The sequence below is a fragment of the Nicotiana tomentosiformis genome, chromosome 3, assembly GCF_000390325.3.
Source record: "Nicotiana tomentosiformis chromosome 3, ASM39032v3, whole genome shotgun sequence".
Lineage (NCBI taxonomy): Eukaryota > Viridiplantae > Streptophyta > Magnoliopsida > Solanales > Solanaceae > Nicotiana > Nicotiana tomentosiformis.
In genome coordinates, this window is record NC_090814.1 from 143,137,351 (window position 1) to 143,159,429 (window position 22,079).

A 22,079-nucleotide genomic window follows, 5' to 3' on the forward strand; every position below is an offset into this window, starting at 1 on the left:
AATTAAGACCTTTATTACAGATCCGTCGTTAAACTTAGTAATACTCCATGCAAATTCATAAGGAGCTTAAGATAGATCATTGATATAAACAAATTTCTGAATATTTCTAGAACATCATATTTTATCTTTTTCCATATCTCAAATTTTAAGTAATAAAGACCGCATTAATGACAAATTACTTTGAAACCTGCCTCATACAATTGTTGGAATAAAATTAAAAAGTACCGGCAATTAATAGCATTTGAACACGTGTAACAAAGACGATCCTTTCTGCCCAACGTATGTTTTGTAGAGCTCAGTCTGCTGTTTTGTGTCAGTGAAAGAGAGAAAAATTTGAACTTTGAGTAAAGCAAGAAATAAACAAGTGTAGTAGAACTAGAAACCAGAGAAAAATGGGGAAGAGAGGAAGACGAAGAAGAGATGAAGCTCAAGAAATTACAAGACCTGAACAAGGAGAGACTTATCGACAATATTCTCAACAGCAGCAAACAAGGGCTCCTCCTATTGGGAGTGAAAGAGTGAAAATGATGAAACTAGAAGCCAGACTAAACGCTGCTTCATCTCTTCAAGCTGCACTATCACCACCTCCGGTAAAACTCTTCAGCTCTACATTTTTTTGTGTTCATATCCTCTTTTTCTGGTTCAGAGAAAACAAAGGGTTTGTTCTCTAAACCCCTTAAGGACTTGGAGATTGTTTTTTTCCCCCTTGATTTGTTTGTTTTCTTTCTTCTCTTTGGTTTTTCTGTGGTAAGGTTGTATTGCATGTTACATTAACTAAAATGTCTATTAGCAAAAAATAAAAATCTAAAATGTGTTAACTTGTGTTAAGAGGTGTTGAAGAGGTTTTAGGATGTATGCTCTGTTTTAGAGGTAGAGGGTTTATTCATCTCAATCCTATTGCTAAAATTGCAAACGACTCCTTTTAGAAAAGATTCTGAACTGAAGTTCAAAAGGATTTTGGTGATTTTCGGCTAGTGGGTCATTACATAAATATTTGCATGAGATGCATTTAAATGGAGTAACCTGGTCCGTGAGGATTCATATAACCGACCCCAACTTGTTTGAGAATCAGACATAATTATTTGGGACTGAGGCATAGTTGTTGTTGTTGTTGTTGGGTCATTACATGAATGCTAAAATTAGCATGATTTCATAGGTTATATATTTGCTCTGCTGAGATATTTGAGAGGGCAAAATATAAAAAGAGGAACAGGAGAATGCAAACATGTTTGGCTTTATGTTCTTTCAATACAAAAAAATAGTATACTCCCTTAGGGATATGCTTTTTCCTGTAGGTATCTAACGGTGTTTTAAGATTTATCCTAAAAAAGCCATTTTCCATTGGCACGATCTGTTTGCTCCGAACTATTAGAATAAGCTACACATATATGTTTGGACTTTTGGAGCTACATTGCTTGCTGTTCATCACCACAATATTGTAGCACTTGGATTGCATGACATGTCGAATGGCTTCGCTAGTTCATGTCAATTTCATATATACCATAAAGCTGCTTATATGGTTTTCCTAAGCCCCCAACATAGACAAATAGACTTGTATTAACTAACTGCCTATTTCTTTTTGTTTTGACAGGGTTTTGCGCCATCAGATACTTCATCTCCCAATCCCAGGTATCAAACTCGCAATTATTTAAAGGCAGTCCTTAGCCAGTGTAAGTTTATGACTGCAACATCAAGGTCTGCAGTTCGACATGTTAAGGTATTCTATTGAAACTTTCTCAAACTCTTTTGATAAGTACGAGCGAACTTTCATCAATAGTAGCACCGAGAAGGTGCTAAATATTTACAACCAATAATTTACAGAATACTCTTCAACTAAGAGAGTCCATGAAATCCACACAAGAGTGCACACACCACTATCCAAGGACATACTGGACCAAATTTTCAAGTTCTGCAAACATCTAAATTTAAAGCAAAAAATAGCTGTGGCTTTGTCTTGAAAATTCTGTCCTTTTACCAAGCTCAATGGTGTGCAGTGCTGTTTTGTGTGAGTGATAGATTTGTGCTTCCTCATCTTTAACTTCTTTAAACTGCACACTGACTGTGTCACTCGTCGACTTCCCAGTCAAACATATTCCTTCTGAAATTATTGTAGCAGATAGAGAAATATAGTTCAGTGTCTGACATGCCAAAGTGGGAGTATATAACTTTGGGTGTGACTCTGTAGAATGAGGCTGTGATGAGTATTTATCTTTAATCTTTATATCTCTCAACATTTTTTCTGCGGTCCTTTCTGATAAAGTTATAGTATACTTCATTTAATAACGAAATCAGTCTAAACTTGGTTTGTTATTCTACAGGCGTCGTATTCTTCAATTGCTACTTGTGACTTTCCTGCTCACCCTATCACTGGAATCTCTCATGCAACAAATGAGAAGGTTGATGATTCCGTGCATGCAGAACTTAATCATCATTCTATTCTATCAAACCATGGCACCTTGGATGTGGAGAATCAGCAACCGGGGCAACACACCGAAAAAGCTCCTTTCCCTGAAGTTGTAGTTGAGAACAATGCAACACAAAGTAAGGCTGATGTGGTTTTAGATGCTAATGCAGAACTTAATCATCATTCTATTCTATCAAACCATGGCACCTTGGATGTGGAGAATCAGCAACCGGGGCAACACACTGAAACAGCTCCTTTCCCTGAAGTTGTAGCTGAGAACAATGCAAAACAAAGTAAGGGTGATATGGTGTTAAATGCTAATGCCACCGAACCAGAATCCAGAAGCAACCAGAGTGGTGCGCATCCAACAAAAACCATGAGCCTTAATCTTACAAGGATGGCTGCACTTATGAATGACTATTCTTCTGATGCTGATGAGGTTGGATCTCAACCTGCTCATCTGTCAGTCGTGGTTAACGGTTACAGAGTTAAGGAGGAAGCAGCACCTGTTCTCCAGAAGATCTTCCTCAAGTACGGAGACATTGCGAAGAATAGCTCTTTCTCTTCAGTGAATATTTCTTCATCGCTCCTGGAGTTATTTTGTGACATCTATAAGAAATTGGAGGAAACAGATTTCCGAAGCATAAACCCCAAGGAGCTCCAATCCATGCTTGATGAAGTTAGAGATCTCGAGTCTGCCAACATAGATGTAGGGTGGCTCAGTCGAAGGTTGAATGATATCTCTCAGGCCAAGCAACTTGTCAAGGACAGTCGCAAATTGAAGGAGGCAAAAACCAGGAACCTCGCAGTGATGGAGACAAGCAAGAAAGAGCTGGAGGAAATGAAGGAAGAGTGGGCCGCTTGTGTTGCAACATGCCATGTTTTGCAAGAAAGAATCCGCAAAAAAGAGGATGAGTTTGGCATTGCGCGTTGTGAAAACGAAATGATCATGCAGCAATTTGAAGATTCAAAGGCCAAGGTGAATGATTTCCTCAAAAAGTCCTTGGTCCATGACCTTCTTTGAGCAACCTGGTGTTTGTGATTTTTTGTCTTGGATAGGACCCTATGAATGGTCTTTTTGAGTACTTCTTAATCCCTTTGCTAGTACTAGGAGTTCTATTATCCTATACATACAATTGGGCCCCAACTGCATATGAGTTCTAGAAGATATCAGTACTCTCTTAGTAGCTGCATTGCAACTTAATTAAGGGAACAAAGGATGTTTACTTGAGTTATTTTCTCCTTATCCTTCTTTATTTCCTGCTAATTATCTCCTCGTGTCTACTCTTTTGCATATCCAGAGTATCCATTGCTCACAAGGTGCAGGAACATTCTTGCTTCTACTCTTTTTCTTTTTCAAATTTCTTTATGTGAAGTTTAAACTTAAGCTGGAGTTATAGTGCAGCCAGTTCAAGCAACCAAGCACTTATAACACACAGCATTTCATAATCAATTTAAGTCATTCTTGTTTTCTGAAATGCAAAGACCTTGGATTTCTCACTTCTGCTGCTGTGCCACCAGCCTTCTATCAGTTCAAACAATTGGCAGATTTTTTTGGCTGTTATGAGTTCATTCACATTGACGAATGGAGAACGAAGATTGGCCAAGGAGGTTTCACTGTCGATAGAAAAAACGACCATCACGATGTCCAGCTTGGACATCACAGTATATATTTCCCAACTTTGTAGGAACTAGCACGAGGTGTATAGCCGACCCCATCTTGTTTGGGACTGAACATCGGAACTGTCACTAGCAGTAAAGGCAAGAATGGTCTATTTTCGGTATAATTAATCCCCTTTGCTTGTGACTTTTGAATTATATGATTGTCGAATTAATGAATTTGATGTGAAACTAACTGATCACGATTAGCTTTAAGATTTTTGAATGACCATATGCTTGAGTGGTAAGTGAAACTGTCTTACAGGACCACATAATGTGTAAGCTATAGATATTAAGCGGTTTTAAAACCAAAAACCGAAAAATCGAAACCGAAAGCAAATCGAAAAATCAAATGCACAATCCTCTAGTCCAAGATACTTATTAAAACCCTTAAAACGCAGTGAAATAACTTTTTTACTATTTGTTAATTTATTGTCTCATTGGGTTTGCATATGAAAAGAAAGAGCTCATATTTGTATATTTCTTTTTGAAGAGAGATAATATTTATGCTTATACTATGATAATTTTTTTTAATACTATCAATCACTTAATAAAAATATGATAAATAACCTATAACAGTAAATAAAATTCTTTATATTATTATTGTGTATAAGGTAAACTCATTTCTTAATCACAATCCACTCATGCTTGAAAAATCACCTTTTTCGAATTTTATTTTTACTTTTTGATAAATTTGTACTTTTCTGTAGTCAATTCTGATAATTCTTGTTTTCCTTTTGCACATTTGTTTATTAAAATATACTTATTAGTACTGATTTAAACAAATACTACCGAATATCTCTAGGACATCATATTTTATCGGGAAAAAAAATCAGAAATAACCATATTTATAACTGGTAATTGAAAAATAGCCACAATTTCAAAAGTAATCGAAATTTAGCAACTTTTCATTTATAGATAAAATTTGAACAAAAACACTCTTAAAAATCCGAAAATATTCCAGTATAATATGCTGGAGTTCGAATTTTTTTTACATATGGGCTTCCAACATATAATATGCTGGAATTTTATAATGTGCTGGAGTTCCATCATAATATGCTGGAAGTTTATATGCAGGAGCTCCATAATCCCGCATATTATGCTGGAACTTTTCGTGTGCTGGAGTTCCAACATAATATGCTGAAAATTTATACGCAGGAGCTCCATAATCCAACATATTATACTGGAACTTTCTGTGTTTCAGCAAAGCAATGACTATTTTTCAATGACTTTGCAAACGCTAGTTATTTTTCAATTACAAACTAGCCCGTGCTATTTTTACTATTTTATCTTTTTCCATCTCTATAACATTTTAAAAGTTTATTAAAGATCACATTAGTAGCAAATGTTTTTGAAACCTGTCTTATACAATTGTGGGAATAAAAGTGCAGGCAATAAATAGTATTGAAACACTTGTAAGATAGAGGATTCTTGCTACATAACGTATCCTCTTTGCAGAGCACCAGTACTAGTGGTTTGCTGTTTTGTTTGAGTGAGAGAGTAACATAAAGAGAAAAAATGGGAAAGAGAAGGAGACCAAGAAAAGATGTAGCTCAAGAAAGGCGAAGAGACTGGAGAACACTCTTAATTAGAACCATTCTTCCCCCATGAGACAACATTTTACCTTGCAGTTACTAAGTTTTGTGTGAAGTTACCCTGCTAGAATATCACTGTGCTACTCGTGAACCTCCCAGTCAAACACATTCCTTTTGAAATTATTATAGAAGATAGAGAAATATAGTTCGTTGTCCGACATGCCAAAGCGGTAGTATATAACTTTGGATGTGTGACTCTACAGAATGAGGCTAGTTTTACATCACTTAACATTTTTTCTGCAGTCCTTTAAAATGGCTTTCGGTGTATACTTTTCATTTATTAACGAAATCAGTCTAAACTTTGTTTCTTATTCTACAGGCGTCATATCTTTCCAGTGCTACTCATGACTTTCCTGCTCATCTTACTACTGGTGACTCCGTGCGTGCAGAACTTAAACATCAGTCGATTCGGACAAACCATGATGGATTGGGTGCGGAAAATCAGGAAGAAACTCAAACAGCCCCTTCTTTCCCTGAAGTTATGGTTGAGACAAATGAAACACTAAGTAAGGCTGATGTGGTGTTAAATGCTAATGCCACAGAACCGGAAACCAGAAGTGAGCAAAGTGGTGCGCTTCCAACAAAATCCATGAGTCTTAACCTTACAAGGATAGCTGCACTAATGGATGACTATTCTTCTAATGCTGATGAGGTTGGATCAAGACCTGATCACCTATCAGTCACAGTTAACGGTTATAGAGTTAAGGAGGAAGCAGCACCTGTCCTCGAGAAGATCTTCCTTAAGCACAGAGATATTGCCAAGACTAGTGTGTACGAAAAAAACAGAGCTCGGTGTTCGATCGAGCTTGTGGAACGGAGGGCCAAGGTCGGTACGTCTGTAATTGGATAAAAATCGAAGTCCGAGGTTCGATCTGACATCCAACATGGTCAGCCGAGGGCGGAATATAATATTCAAGATCGGACCCAAAGCATCATCAAAACTAGCTAGCGAGATTATCAGATTTGCCCTCGAGTCTATCGAAGGCGTAACTGGTCCTGTTTCTGACGGTCTCGAACAAAGCTCTGCCAACTCATGCGACAGAGGTCCGTGATTCTTGCCATTAACCAATTATTGTGGCAGAAATCACGAAATTAGTCAAAAAGGGAACCAACAATCTTCAAAATCAAGGACTTATATTTTTTATAGTACAATAAAAATAATACCCTAGAGGGTAGGTCTCCCTCAATATATAAAGGGGAATTGACAATTCATTAAACACATTGTAACACATATAAAAAAAGCAATATACTGTTATCTCTAGCTTTGTCACAATTCATTTTACTCCGGCATTAATAATATTAGTTCTAGCTCAAGGGAGATTATTCTCACAAGGCTAGGATTGCTCAACTTGCGTGGTTTGCATTTATCTTTTATCTTTTATTCCCATAATTACTCTGATTTATTATTCTGTATCAAATTAGATCACATATCCTTAAAACCGCGTACTAATTCAATTGTTATCCGATTTTGAGGGTAAATAGTTTGGCGTCCACCGTGGGGCTAAGGGTAATAGTGGTTATTTGATACAAATCTCTATAACACATACTACTTTACACTTGCTCTTTGAAGCGTCTTTGATTTCAGGACAAAAATGACAAACTCTCAATTAGCACCCCTACATATTGATAACGAATCCGGTCATCAAGGTGAGAATAACAACATGGCGCCCGGTAACGTTGGGCCACCCGCTGATCCTGTTGAAATTCGGACCATGGATCCGATTGATGTTAATTTGCATGTGGCCATCGAGGCGAACTTGCCTACCGACCCTGAAAATAACGTCCGTGGTGGAGCCCGATCGGCAGCTCAGAACACGCAAAACATTGAAGAAGACGGAATCAACCTACGGATGATCTTCAAAATGCTCCAAGCTAAACAGGTGGCGATAGCTCAGTTGCAGAGCTAAAGCCAGGCACCAAGTAGGGTTGAACCCGATCCGCCCCGAGAAGCCACCCACAGAACTGAAACGGTTGTAGTAAGGTCGAATGAACAAGAATCGGGAGCTAACCCCAAGATTATAAAGATGCTCGAGGAGCTGACAAAGTGGATAGAATTAGGGGAAAAGAAAATCGAAGCAAACGACAAAAAGGTAGAAACCTACAATTCCAGGGTAGATCAAATCTCAGGAGCACCTCCGATATTGAAAGGACTGGATTCCAGGAAGTTCGTGCAAAAACTTTTTCCCCCAAGCGCGGCTCCGAAGTCGATCCCCAAGAAATTTCGTATGCCCGAAATACCTAAGTATAACGGGACGACCGATCCAAACGAGCATGTAACCTCTTATACATGTGCCATCAAAGGGAATGACTTGGAAGATGACGAGATCGAGTCTGTTCTACTAAAACAATTTGGGGAGAACCTATCAAAGGGAGCCATGATATGGTATCACAACTTACCTCCTAATTCTATTGACTCATTTGCTATGCTTGCAGACTCTTTTGTAAAAGCACATGCCGGTGCTATCAAGGTCGAAACCAGGAAATCGGACCTTTTCAAAGTCAAACAGAAGGACCACGAGATGCTCAGGGAATTCGAGTCTCGTTTTCAAATGGAACGAATGGATTTGCCACCAGTCGCTGATGATTGGGCCGTTCAAGCTTTCACTCAGGGACTCAATATTCGAAGCTCAGTGGCTTCACAACAATTGAAGCAGAAATTGATAGAGTACCTTGCCGTTACCTGGGCTGATGTACACAATCGGTATCAATAGAAAATCAGGGTTGAAGATGATCAACTCGGGGCCCCTTCGGAGTCTGTTTATCCTGCCAGAACCCTCGACAGAGTCAAAAGAGACATCGATCGTGAACCAGAATCGAACAGGGATTAGTATCGGCCATATAATGGAGATCGGGGGGGTAGTGGGTCCGGGCGGAACCCCATAAGAAACAAAAGGAGAAATGAACAAGGTTAAAGCAACCGGGGGCTCATGACCAAAAACAGCTTCGACAGGTCCATCGGGCCTAAAGAAGCACCGAGGCTATCGGAATACAACTTTAATATCGATGATGCCGCCATCGTATCAGCTATAGGGTGCATTAAGGAGGCAAAATGGCCTCGACCTCTACAATCCGATCCAGCTCAAAGGGATCCCAACCAGATGTGCAAATAAGGGTAGCATGTGGGCCGGTTAGGACCGGGCCCGACCAGGATTACATGCCCAAATGGGCGGTGGGCCTAAACAGTCCTAACCGGATAGGACCGGGACCGTGGGGAGGTGGGCTGGGTAGTGGGCCGGTCCAATAGGCGAGGCCCGCGAGATCGGGACCGGGACTGGCTGGGAAGTGGGCCGGTTCAAGCGGTCCTAAACGGGCCTATCCGGGCCCAACGACTAATTTTTTTTTTTAAAAATCTGCCACATTATAGCCGTTATGACATTTAAAATATGGCCGTTTTACCTGCCAAAATAGCCGTTGGCTATTTATAAAATAGTCATTTAACCCCCAACTTTGTTTTAACCCCCCAATTTTGTTTTAACCCCAAACGTTTTATAGCTATATATACATGTTAAGATATATATATATATATATATATATATATATATATATATGAGAGAGAGAGAGAGAGAGAGAGAGAGAGAGAGAGAGAGAGAGAGAGAGAGAGAGAGAGATAAGAGATAGCTATATATACATGTTAAGATATATATATATATATATATATATATATATATATATATACACACACACACACACACACACAGCTAAGTGTATAGTAAATTCGATATATATATATATATATATATATATATCTTATAACTTATATATCTTAAGATGTATATATAGTAAATCAAATATAGCTTATATATCTTAAGATGTATATATAGTAAATCAAATATAGCTTATATATCTTAAGATGTATATATAGTAAATCAAATATAGCTTATATATCTTAAGATGTATATATAGTATATCTTAAGATGTATACTATCAAATATGGCTTATATACTATGTATATATATATCGAATATAGCTTATATATCTTAAGATGTATATATAGTATAGTATATACTATACTATACTATATATATAGTGTATATATATATATATATATATATATATATATATATTATAACGTATTGCTTTGAATATCTCTTTACAATATTTTTATCTTTAAATTTGAATTAAAAAATTTAGGTCACAATTCTATAATATAATTTACAAGGAATTGCCTTAGATATTTTTATTACCCTTATCTTTCTCTAACTTCTATAAAAATTTAAAAAAAAATAAAAAGTATCCGTTGGGCCCATTTAGGCCCACTTAACCCGGGACCGTTAGTTCGTGGTCCCGGTCCCGGACCGGTTCCAACAAGAAGCCCGCAAAGCTCGGGACCACTTAGGACCGGCCCGCTTAGGACCGGCCCACTTAGGACCGGGCCCGCGTAGCCCACTTAGGACCAGGCCCAGCCCACATGCCACCCTTATGTGCAAATATCATGGAACTCACAGTCATAGAACGGAAGATTGTTGACAACTGAGAGAAGAAGTAGCCGACTATTCAACAATGGACACCTTCGAGAATTCTTGAGCGACCGGGCCAAGGATCATTTCAGGAACAGGGATTCTAAACAGACAGAGAGAATAAGAAGATACCGAACCTCAACACGTCATTAATATGATCATCGGTAGAGTCGATATCCCACAAGAGCCGATGTTGAAACGGACTAGAGTGTCCATCACTAGAGAGAAACGAACTCGAGACTACATACCGGAAGGAATCTTGTCTTTCAGCGACGAGGATGCGAATGGATCATACAACCTCACAATGATGCACTGGTAATATCTATACTCGTGAGGAAAACTAGAATTAAATGTGTGTTAATTGATCCAGGTAGCTCGGCCAACATAATTCGATCGAGGGTCGTAGAACAGCTCGGTCTACAAGACAAAATCGTGCCTGCAATCCGAATCCTAAACGGGTTCAACATGGCATGTGAAACCACCAAGGGAGAAATAACATTACCGGTAAATACCACCGGAACCATACGAGAGACCAAGTTTTATGTGATAGAAGGAGACATGAGGTACAACGCCCTTCTCGGAAGGCCATGGATCCACAACATGAGGGCAGTGCGCTCAACTCTTCATCAAGTGTTAAAATTTCCAAATCCGGGAGGGATTAAGACAGTCTACGGGGAACAATCAGCCGTAAAAGAGATGTTTGCAGTCGAAGAAGTGGTTCCGATATCAACATCCACAACATCAAAGGAACCAAATTTGGGTGCAAACCAAGAGGCCAAATATCAGTCACCGATACCGGCCACGACCTAATCGGGTAGACATGGGACTTATGAAGACGATGATTACGGGGTTCCTCGGTCTTTTATAATCCCCGATGACTCCGACGCAACCAAATCGACGGTCGAAGAGCTGGAACAAGTAATATTGGTCGAGCATCTACCTGATCGGAAGGTATACCTAGGCACGGGGTTAACTCCCGAGCTCAGAAAAAAAACTTATTCAATATCTTGTAGCTAATATAGATTGTTTCGCTTGGTCCCATCTTGATATGACAGGGATCCTACCAGAGATAACCACTCACAAACTAAGCCTGGACCCGAAAATCAATCTGGTCAAGCAGAAGAGGAGGCCCCAGTCCGAGGTCAAACATGCTTTCATCAAGGACGGGGTATCTAAACTCCTTAAAATAGTGTCCATTCGGGAGGTTAAATACCCGGATTGGTTAGCAAACGTAGTGGTAGTCCCTAAAAAGAGAATAAACTAAGAATGTGTATAGATTACAAAGATTTGAATAAAGCATGCCCCAAAGACTCTTTTCCTTTGCCCAACATCGACAGTATGATCGATGCCACGGCCGGCCACGAGATCCTCAGTTTTCTCGATGCCTATTCCGAGTACAACCAAATACGGATGGACCCGGGTGATCAGAAAAAAACCTCCTTCATCACTAAATACGACACATACTGTTATAATGTAATGCCGTTTGGATTAAAAAATACCGGTGCCACATACCAATGCCTAGTAAATCGGATGTTCGAAGAACAAATAAGAAAATCGAGGTAAGTTTATATTGACGAGATGTTGGTTAAGTCCCTGCGAGCAGAGGACCATTTAAAACATTTACAGGAAACCTTCAGCATATTGAAGAAGTACAATATGAAGCTGAACCCGAAAAAATGTGCGTTCGGAGTTGGATCGGGTAAATTCCTCGGGTTCATGGTATCCAACCGAGGAATCGAGATCAACCCCGACAAGATCAAAGCCGTAGAAGATATCAGGGTCGTGGACAATGTAAAGGCCGTGCAAAGGCTAACCGGGCGCATAGCCGCTCTGGGGAGATTTATTTTGAGGTCGTCTGACAAGAGCCACCGATTCTTCACACTGTTGAAAAAGAAGAATAACTTCTCATGGACTCCGGAATGTCAACGAGCTCTGGAGGAGCTCAAAAGATATTTATCGAGCCCACCGCTGCTTCACACACCAAAGATAGACGAACAACTGTACTTGTACTTAGTGGTCTCGGAGATAGCGGTAAGTGGAGTCTTGATTCGGGAAGAGCAAGGTACGCAATTCCCAATTTATTATGTTAGCAGGACCTTGGGTGAGGCCGAAACTAGGTACCCTCACCTCGGAAAACTGGCGCTCGCTTTGTTAAGTGCCTCTAGGAAGCTAAAACCATACCTCCAATGTCACCCTATATGTGTCGTAACTACTTATCCGTTAAGGAACGTTATGCATAAACCCGAACTCTCGGGTCGGTTGGCCAAATGGGCCATTGAAATAAGTAGGTACGATATTGAGTACCGACCTCGGACCGCCATTAAGTCCCAAATTTTGGCAGATTTCGTGGCCGACTTCACGCCGACCTTAATACCCAAGGTCGAAAGAGAGTTATTGATTAACTCGAGGACTTCCTCGGGAATCTGGAGCCTCTTTACGGACGGTGCCTCAAACGCAAAAGGGTCCGGACTTGGTATCGTACTAAAGCCGCTAACAAGAAATATAATTAGACAATCTATTAAGACTGTGAAATTGACTAACAACGAGGCCGAATATGAGGCCATGATTGTAGGCCTTGAATTAGCCAAAAACTTGGGGGCAGAAGTAATCGAAGCTAAGTGCGACTCGCTCCTTGTGGTAAACCAAGTTAATGGAACGTTCGAGGTCAGGGAAGAATGAATGTAGAGATACTTGGATAAGTTACAAGTGACATTACATCGGTTCAAAGAATAGACTTTGCAACATGTGCCTTGGGATCAAAACAGCGAGGCGGATGCCCTCACTAATTTGGGATCGTCGATCGAAGACAACGAGATCAACTTGGGAGAAGTCGTACAACTTATGAGATCGGTAGTGGAAGAAGGCCACGCCGAGATCAACTCAACGAGCCTGACTTGGGATTGGAGGAATAAGTACGTGGAATATCTCAGGACCGAAAAACTGCCCCCGAACATAAAAGAATCGAGAGCCCTACGTACGAAGGCAACCCGATTTAGCCTGTCCGAAGACGGAACCCTGTTCAGAAGAACGTTCGATGGCCTAGTTGCAATATGTCTAGGGCCAGGGGATACTGAGTACGTTCTGAGGGAAATCCACGAAGGTTCTTATGGAAATCATTCAGATGCCGAATCACTGGTTCGAAAAATAATCAGAGTCGTTTACTACTGGATCAACATGGGAAAAATGCAAATAAGTTCGTTCAAAAATGTGATAAATGTCAAAGGTACGCTCCGATGATTCATCAATCTGGGGAGATGCTGCATTCGGTCTTGTCACCATGGCCTTTCATGACATGGGGGATGGACATCGTCGGCTCCCTCCCACGGGCACCCGATAAGGCTCAATTTATTTTATTTATGACTGACTATTTCTCTAAATGGGTGGAAGTACAGGCATATGAGAAAGTTAGGGAAAAAAAGTCATCGACTTTATCTGGGACCACATCATATATCGGTTCGGAATACCGGCCGAGATCATGTGCGACAACAGAAATAATTTATTGGCAGCAAAGTAAGTAAGTTTCTCGAAGACCATAAGATCAAAAGGATCTTATCCACTCCCTATCACCCTAATGGGAATGGACAAGCTGAATCTACCAACAAAACCATACTCCAAAGCCTTAAAAAGAGGTTAGCCGACGCAAAAGGAAAATGGAAGAAAATGCTACCTGAGGTCCTATGGGCATACCGTACGACCTCAAAGTCCAGTACCGGGGCCACCCCATTTTCTTTGGTTATGGCACTGAAGCTTTAATATGAGTCGAGGTTGGAGAACCAAGCATCAGAATCCGATATGCAACGAAGGAATCAAATGACGAAGCTATGAGTGCGAGCCTGGAGCTATTAGATGAAAGGTGCGAAACCGCCCTTATCCAACTGGCCGCCCAAAAATAGCGGATCGAAAGGTATTACAATCGAAGGGCCAACCTTCGACACTTTATTACCGTGGACTTGGTACTAAGAAAGGTCACACTAAGCACCCGAAATCCGAACGAAGGGAAATTGGGGCTGAATTGGGAAGGACCGTACCGAGTTATCGAGATCACCGAGAAAGGATCCTACAAGTTCGGAACAATGAACGACGAGCAACTACCAAACAACTAGAATATAACTCACTTAAAGTGATATTACTGTTAAGGTGCGGTCCTGTTCTTTCTTTTATCTACATTTTAAACTAACACTTACAAGTAACCAACAAAGGGTGATTCGAGACCCTAGGTCTGAAAGCACGTGTTTCACTCTTTTTCTCTTGAACCAGCTTTATCCCAAATGGGTTTCCCGGTAAGGTTTTTAACGAGGCAACAAGTAAATTGTGCTAACTTAGAATCGAAGGCCAACCGGTGACAATGATCACAACTACATTCGAGGCCTCTCTTCGATCAACCTCGAACACTGGGGGGAAATATCCTCGGATATCGAATTTAACTAGGCATATCGACTTCATGATTGAAGGGCCTCGATCAATAAGATTTTTTGTAAGGGCCAAACGATCAAATGAACCGTGCCCGATCAAATCACTCGAGCCCTGGCACTAAACATGTATACATGTACAACTATTATGCACAAGAATAAAAAAAGAAGACTCTTCTTTGCATATAAACATCTTGTCCTCAAAAAAGTTTCTTGCATTACTCAAGGAATTTCCTACACCTGATCCCCTAAAGATATCGAGCCCAAGGGCCACCTTAATCTCAGTTCGATCATTCACTTCATTCGGGGACTGTAGGCATCGCCTAAATTAAAAGGCCAAGGCCATTCCCGGGTCAACGAAACTCGAGGGCACAAAAGCTCATTTGGTATTGCCCGAACTAAATAGGCTACGGTCATATTATCACGACTTGGATACGTTCAAAACTCATAACAAAAATAAGGCCTTCAAAAAATGGTTTTAAAGGCTATCCTCGACAAGTTATAAACCTAAATTATTTTGGGGAAAAGTTTTCGGTAACACCGAATCCCTATAATGCCTTCGAACATAAGGCAAGGTTTGTTCGAACCTTCGAACATAACCTAATCATTTCATGCTAAGGCATTTCGACCTTTGCGAATACAAATAAAAAAGCAAAAGAAAGATTCAAAATCTATGAAAAGGAAAAGCCTTATATATATATATATATATATCAAAATTTCTTTACAAGGGCTGAATAGCCCTGATACATATTTTTTATTAAAGGCTGAACGGCCTCAACAAAAAAATAGCACAAAAAGCAAAAAGATCCTAAATGGCCTAATCTTCATAGGGGGCTACATATGGCCTACGGGATCATTGCCACCATCGGACCCACCTGACTCTTCAAACCCCTCGGAATCTTCCTCGGGATAAGCCAGCTTCCGGGCCTTGGCTTCGTATATCTTGGCATTCTCAATTTCAGCCAATATGTCAAAATTTTGAGAATGGACTCCCTCGAGGGCCTCCCTTCGGGATTGCCACCTCGCATGCTTCACCATGTTTCTCGCTTGTTCCAAAATGGCCTCGACATCGGCCTTGAACTGGGCCACTTTATCATCGGCCTCGTTCTTGGCCACAACGATATCTAACTTGGCCGCCTCAAGCTCCTTGGCCAGGTTCTCTTGACCAGAAACAACCGAGTTCAACTAAGATTGAAGTCCTTCGATTGTATTAGCCTGCACTGAATATTTCTCCTTTATAGCCCGAAGCTGAACCTCAGGCGAAGCCAACTGCGTCCGGGCAGTCTCTTTTCCTGAGGCCAGGCGGTCCATATTTTTCTTCCATTTTTCGGCCTCAGCCTTTACCATGGGTTCGGGTCGTTAGCCAATGTATCTGAATCATCATCACTAAGTTCGAATATTCGTCTTACCTGCTCGACCAAATCGGCATGCTCCTTCCGAGCTTCTTCTAACTCGGCCTTGAGCTTCTCACTAAGAAGCTTGTAAGCATCCTTCTTCTTAGCAAGCTCCCGAGTCCCGGCCTTGTGACGCTTGAACTCCTTCCAATATCGGAGAAAGGCCTCGTGATGAAGCACCGAGGCCTGCAAACACAAAGGAAAATGTTATGATTAGGATTAACACGCGGAGCTGGGAACTGATTCACTAATTTTGGGCTTGAAGAAGACCCGCCAGCTCCCGAGGACGGTATCTTCTTTGGTACGAGTAAGTCGCTGTCATGACCCAAACCGATGGGCCGCGACAGGCACTTGGTACCTTACTCATCCGAGTACCAACGTAACGTATCTTTCGTATCATACTATCATAGGTAAATAGGCCGAAGAGGCTGTCGTGAGATAAGAAGAATAAAACATGTAATACCAACTTATACATAAGACTACGGGCCTATAAGACCAAAATAATCACTCGTACACTGGACATAAGCGGACAAGGCCATACAATCTTTTACGTACATGACATATGTCTACAACCCTCTAAGAGTAGATAAATACCATAAAGGTCAGGACAGGGCCCCGCCATACTAAACAATATATGTCCTAATTATACTGACCACTACAAAAAAAATAACGTTTAGCGACGGACGTATTCCGTCGCTAAACCAGCTTAGCGACGATTTAGCGACAGATTCAAGTTGGTCTCTAAAATGCTCGCAGCTAAGCTCATAGCGACAAAAAATACAAAACCGTCGCAAATCTAGCGACGGATTAGCGAGGCAATATATCCGTAGCGAAGTTTAGCGACCCAAAAAACCATTGCTATTTTGCTTCGTTTCGTCGCTACAATTCATAATAAACTTTGTCGTTTGTTCTTATTAGCAACGAAAGAATCCGTCGCTAGTTCTTCCTGCTTTTAGCGATAAAAATCTTTTGTCGCCAATCTGTCACAAGATTAGTTTTATGCGTTAATTTTAGCTACGAAAAATATTTGTCGCTAATTTTTTAATTATTTATTTATTTATTTATTATTTTAAATGTACCCTGTTCAAGCATATTATAAAAATGCTATTAAATATATTTAATTAAAAGTGACTAATATTAATATAAATTAACATTCAACAAAGTCCAAAATATATAACATAATGATTATAACTGTATCTTTAAGTACAAAACATCCACAAGTACCAACAATAAAGTCTAAACAAAATAGGCTAAATGATCATCACAAATGCATGAACCTCATCAATGTTAGCAACATTAGAAGAGGTTGGCAATGTAGGTGCCACATCTGATAGATGGTTGGTAAGATCAATTTTGGCGAGGGTAAAGAAACTAATTCGCGTACCCGCTCAACAATTACAGGAACTATATGATCTGCCAGTACAGGAATCAATCGTGTCACTAACTCATCCAGATTTTCTATCGGTGTTGATTGAGCATTTGAACGTGATGCTGAGGATATTGCATCATATCCAAAAGAGTCACGAAGATTCGGCCCGTAGTACCATTTTGCTTGAGATCCAAGATCATATACTCTTCTTTTCTTTTCTCCTCCCGCAACTTCGTAATATGCTTTACAATGATCAATATCAGATTGACTCTATGTTTGCTGTTGTAATATTTCCTGATATTTTTTCAGTAGAAGAGTTAATAATTAGTGAAATTGAAACATTAAAAAATATTGAGTATTCAATTTACAAAATAAAAAAAGATATGAAAGTAAAGTCAATAAAACTATTTAAAAAGTTTACTTACATGTACGATTTAGGATTTCTCACCAACAAAAGATTTTCCGTCATTACCATGTGTATGGATGGGCAAATGTATCTCACTTGGTGTTGGATCTCGACCCTTTTTAAGGGCCTATACAACATATATTCAATTCAAAAGATTGGCAAAAAGACGTTTGTATAAAAATGAGATTGAAAAATAACATAAAGAAAAGGAAGCAACTTAAGTAGAAAAATGCGGATAAAAGTCAGAAGCTTCTATAAGTTTTTGGATAGGCTAGTTGAAAATGCTAACTTCATTTGTCTACTTGTTTATCTGAATATAACATTGCCTCTCCCTACAAATGTTCCAGGAACCAAAGCGAGTTTTATCTTTATATCTAAACAGGAAGCAACTAGGCTTCCAACCTCCAGTGACACACATCATTTCCATTTAAAAAGAAAACAAGTACAAATGGAGCATATTCTAGATGATAATTTGAACTTTTGAAGCATCTCCAAGTATAAACTTCAAGTTAAGAATATGAATGCAGTAGGTGTTGTGACATTATTCACTGTCCAGCACCTAAATTTTGAGACTTTCCCTGCTTTCACAAAAACAATCGCATAAAGAGTTAATGTATTTTCGTCTCAATACAGAAGAAAAGGTTGAAAACTGATACAACCTCACACCATATGGATTGGCAACCTTATCATACTTAATATATGTGGGAATAAGCCACTTCTTCAATCAAGCCTTGAAGGGTTTCCGCATTGTTAGCCCATTAAGATGTGCAAATATCCATACAATGTCAATCACATTGCTTAATATCCAACATATTGCATCTTTTCTTTACCTGAATGACATTAACATGGGATTAAGAAGGAAAAAAGGAATACACTTTGATTATAAGTCATACCAAGAAATGTGGAAAGGCTCATTCAAGTAGTTGTAGACACTGATAATCAAATTGTCATTTGTAACAGTCAATCTGTGGCCCTGAAAACTGCCCATTAATCAAGATTCCCTGCCACCAACATTGTCAAAAATAGAGTGTTAAAATCACCTCAATAAGAACCCATGAAATTTCAACAAACATACATTTAAAGAATGAGATTTACCTGTTGTTTGACACCCAAAGGGTAAATGTCTCCATAAGTGATTTTCCAAGTGTAATATCGATAAGGATTGTCACAATATACACTTTGTAGAGTAACTAACACAAGAATAGTGAGAATGGCAGAATGGAGAATGGCAGAGTAACTCGATCAGCAACAACCTTTAAAAAAACAGCAGTAGCTATATTCATTCTTGCAAAAACTATAGAAGCAGGGATATCCTTCAATCTCTCATCATCTCCAGTTGGCTTTTTCTTTATCTGCTCCACACCTACACCCCCTAATTTTCGCCCAGCCTTACCTAGACCTTGAGCATTGTTCATAATCCTCTGCACTTCTTTATGTGCATGATTCGCATGAGGCACGTTTAACACATGAGCATCTGCAGATGTGACATAAGTATTTCCATCTGAATCGACTTGATCTCCGGCTGCGTTTTCACCTTTTGTCATACCTCTTCTTTCGTTCAGCAGCTGCCTCAAATCACCCTTGTATTTATCATCAACACCTTCATCAACTTGATCATTCTCATTATTTTTGGCGACGAGCTGTCGACATGAACTCTCATCGTGGCCTTGGTGCTTACAATGAGAACAATATAACGGCAAATTATCATACACCACCTCCTGCAGTACATCAATAATTATTCCCCTTTTTTTGTCGACACTTTGAATTTTAATTTTGTTCGAAGCTTAACCAACAAGTCCACAATCACCCTAACTTTATCTGTACTTGGTCTCGACCTCACCTGCGTCGCCTTATCCACTGCATTTGGCCTCCCAACAGCAGCAACTATGGACAGTAAGGAACGACGAGCAAACAAATCTGGAGATAGGCTTGGTAAGGAAATCCAAACGGCAGCCATTGAAGTTTCCTCGTTAGGATTGAAACCAATAGTACATGGAAAAATTCTAACTTGGTGTTCCTTGCCATTGTATGAGAAATAATTCACACTACGTACTAGTACAATGACAAAATCTTCATATTGATCGAGACGCAAAAGAAGTTGTCTTTGTGCAAGTAGACCGAGTAAGCTGTTACCTTTCACGCCAAAAATCTTTGGCAGCAACGTTCTCAAGAATTCCAGATTTAGTGCGCCATTAGACAGCTTGATAACAATAGCTTGATGTAGCCCTTCTTCCTTAGCAAATTCTTCCCTTACTTCCATTGTAAACTGCAGAGTTGGGATGCCATGAACAACTTCAGTTTTCTTGAGAATTGTCTTCGTTAAATTTGTTGCGTCTTGTGTTTATTCAAATGATCAGCATATGATTCTGGTTTGGCAGTGTTTTGTGTATTGGTATGAGCGAGTAACTCAGAAACGATCTGGGGAATTTCAGAACTGCGCAGGTCACTATTTGCTACAGTGAACGCGATGCCATTTTTGAGATTTGGAGCAGCTCGTTTTGAATCTCGGACTGAATTTTGTCGGAGAGAGAGATTTTGATGTGGAGAACAAACCCCATGGCTTCGAATTGCAAATTCTGAACAAGAATGGTGCTGGAAAATTCCAGCAGTTCCATTGCGATTTCGAGCTACAGTAATCGCGTCACCAAAGAGGAGATCTGAAGCATCTGTGTTTGAAATTAATGGAGCACCCAACTGGGGTTTGTTAGCCTTTGGATTGGGGTTATTTTGGGACTGGTCCGGTGGCTTTTCACCACCGGACGACGGCACAGTGGCCATTACTGTGCTGTCCGGTTACTGTTCATCTCAATCGCAGGGAGAGGAGACTTGTGAGATTTGAGAGGCATCGACCTCTACCATTTAGCGGTGCTGAGTGAGAGGATGCTCAGGGTTTTCTGGATAAGTGTCAACGGATGCTTCGGACAGCGGGTATTCTAGAGACCAGTGGGGTCGCATTCACTACTTTTTAGTTTTCTGGGGCTACCTTCAGATGGTGGGAGGCTTACGAGAGGTGTAGGCCGGTCGGTACAGCACCCCTTACCTGGCAGTAGTTCTCCGATCTATTCCTGGAGAAATTCGTGCCTCAGTCCCACAGAGAGGAGCTACGCAGGCAGTTCGAGCAGCTTCGATAGGGTGATATGTCCGTGACACAGTATTAGATGAGATTTTTAGAATTGGCCCGTCACGCTATCTGGTTGATTCTCATAGACAGGGAAAGGATCAGGAGGTTCATAGATGGCCTCACTTTTCAGCTGCAATTACTCATGACTAGAGAGAGAGTGTTTGGTGCTACTTTCGACGAGGTTGTCGACATTGCTCGTCAGATTGAGATGGTTCGCAGCCAGGAGCGGGTTGAGAGGGAGGCTAAGAAGCCTCGTGGTTCAGGTGATTTCAGCGGTGTTCTTTCAGCGAGTCAGTTTTACCGCGGTAGGGGTCATTTTTACAGACACGCTCAGACGGGTCGTCCAGCTCATTGTGGTGCATCAGCTAGTCACAGTTCTTACAGTGCTCACTCAGGCCAGTCTTCATTCAGTGCACTACCAGTGCATAGTTCTCATCATGCCTCGTTCGCTCAGGCTTCTACAGGTAATTCTTCGGGTTGTCCGAAGCAACAGTTCCGTCAGAGGAGAGGTTGTTTCGAGTGCGGAGAATTGGGTCATTTCAAGAGAGATTGTCCTAGGCTATTGAGTAGGGCTCTGCAGTAGAGTTCTCGACCAACGACACCAGCACCAACAGTTACACCACCCACCCACCCAGCTCGGGGTGGGGGTCAGGCAGCTAGGGGTCGCCCAAGAGTGGGAGGCCGGTCAGGTAGCGGTCAGGCCCGATTCTATGCTTTTCTTGCCAGGATAGATGTTGTTGCCTCAGATGTAGTGATCACAGGTATTGTTTCAGTGTTCCACAGGGAGGCTTCTATATTATTTGACCCTGGTTCCACTTATTCATATGTATTATCATATTTTACTCATTATCCGGATATGCCCTGTGAGTCCTTGGTTTCACTTGTTTTATGTATCTACACCGGTGGGCGATATTATTACTATGGACCGTGTGTATCAGTTGTGTGTGGTAACTATTGGGGAACTGGAGACTATAGTTAATCTCTTATTACTCGATATGATTGATTTTGATGTAATCCTGGGTATGAATTGGTTGTCTCCATGTCATGCTATTCTGGATTGTCACGCAAAAATCGTGACGTTGACGATGCCGGGGTTGCCAAAGGTTGAATGGAGAGGTTCTCTAGATTTTGTTCCTAGCAGGGTAATTTCTTATTTGAAGGTCCAACGTATGGTTGGAAAGGGATGTCTGTCATATTTGGCATTTGTGAGGGATGTTGATGCAAATACTCCTATTACTGATTGAGTACCGGTCGTGCGAGACTTT

General features: G+C 40.5%; 1 protein-coding gene and 1 long non-coding RNA gene across 3 annotated transcripts; one reads left to right on the forward strand and one right to left on the reverse strand.

Annotated features, from left to right (window-relative positions):
* Nucleotides 1–144: 144 nt before the first annotated feature.
* Nucleotides 145–3,635, forward strand: LOC108947813 (uncharacterized). Its single transcript, XM_018776170.3, has 3 exons — nucleotides 145–590; nucleotides 1,592–1,717; nucleotides 2,319–3,635. The coding sequence occupies exons 1-3, from the start codon at nucleotides 393–395 to the stop codon at nucleotides 3,426–3,428; spliced, it is 1,434 nt and encodes a 477-aa protein (XP_018631686.3). The 5' UTR covers nucleotides 145–392; the 3' UTR covers nucleotides 3,429–3,635.
* Nucleotides 3,636–17,071: 13,436 nt separating this feature from the next.
* LOC138907242 (uncharacterized) lies at nucleotides 17,072–20,806 on the reverse strand. 2 transcript variants are annotated; one of them, XR_011415043.1, is made up of 3 exons: nucleotides 18,789–20,609; nucleotides 17,713–18,694; nucleotides 17,072–17,581 (listed from the first exon to the last, which is right to left on the reverse strand). It is a non-coding gene; the product is annotated as an uncharacterized lncRNA (long non-coding RNA). The 2 variants fall into 2 exon arrangements; XR_011415042.1 differs by having other exon boundaries at nucleotides 17,072–18,694; nucleotides 18,789–20,806.
* Between the last annotated feature and the right edge of the window lie 1,273 nt (nucleotides 20,807–22,079).

Excerpts from the sequence above, each read along its gene's own strand:
- LOC108947813 (XM_018776170.3), top strand. The coding sequence starts at position 393 with ATGGGGAAGAGAGGAAGACGAAGAAGAGATGAAGCTCAAGAAATTACA. Across the intron at positions 591-1,591 it reads CTGCACTATCACCACCTCCG|GGTTTTGCGCCATCAGATAC; the intron begins GTAAAACTCTTC and ends TTGTTTTGACAG. Across the intron at positions 1,718-2,318 it reads CTGCAGTTCGACATGTTAAG|GCGTCGTATTCTTCAATTGC; the intron begins GTATTCTATTGA and ends GTTATTCTACAG.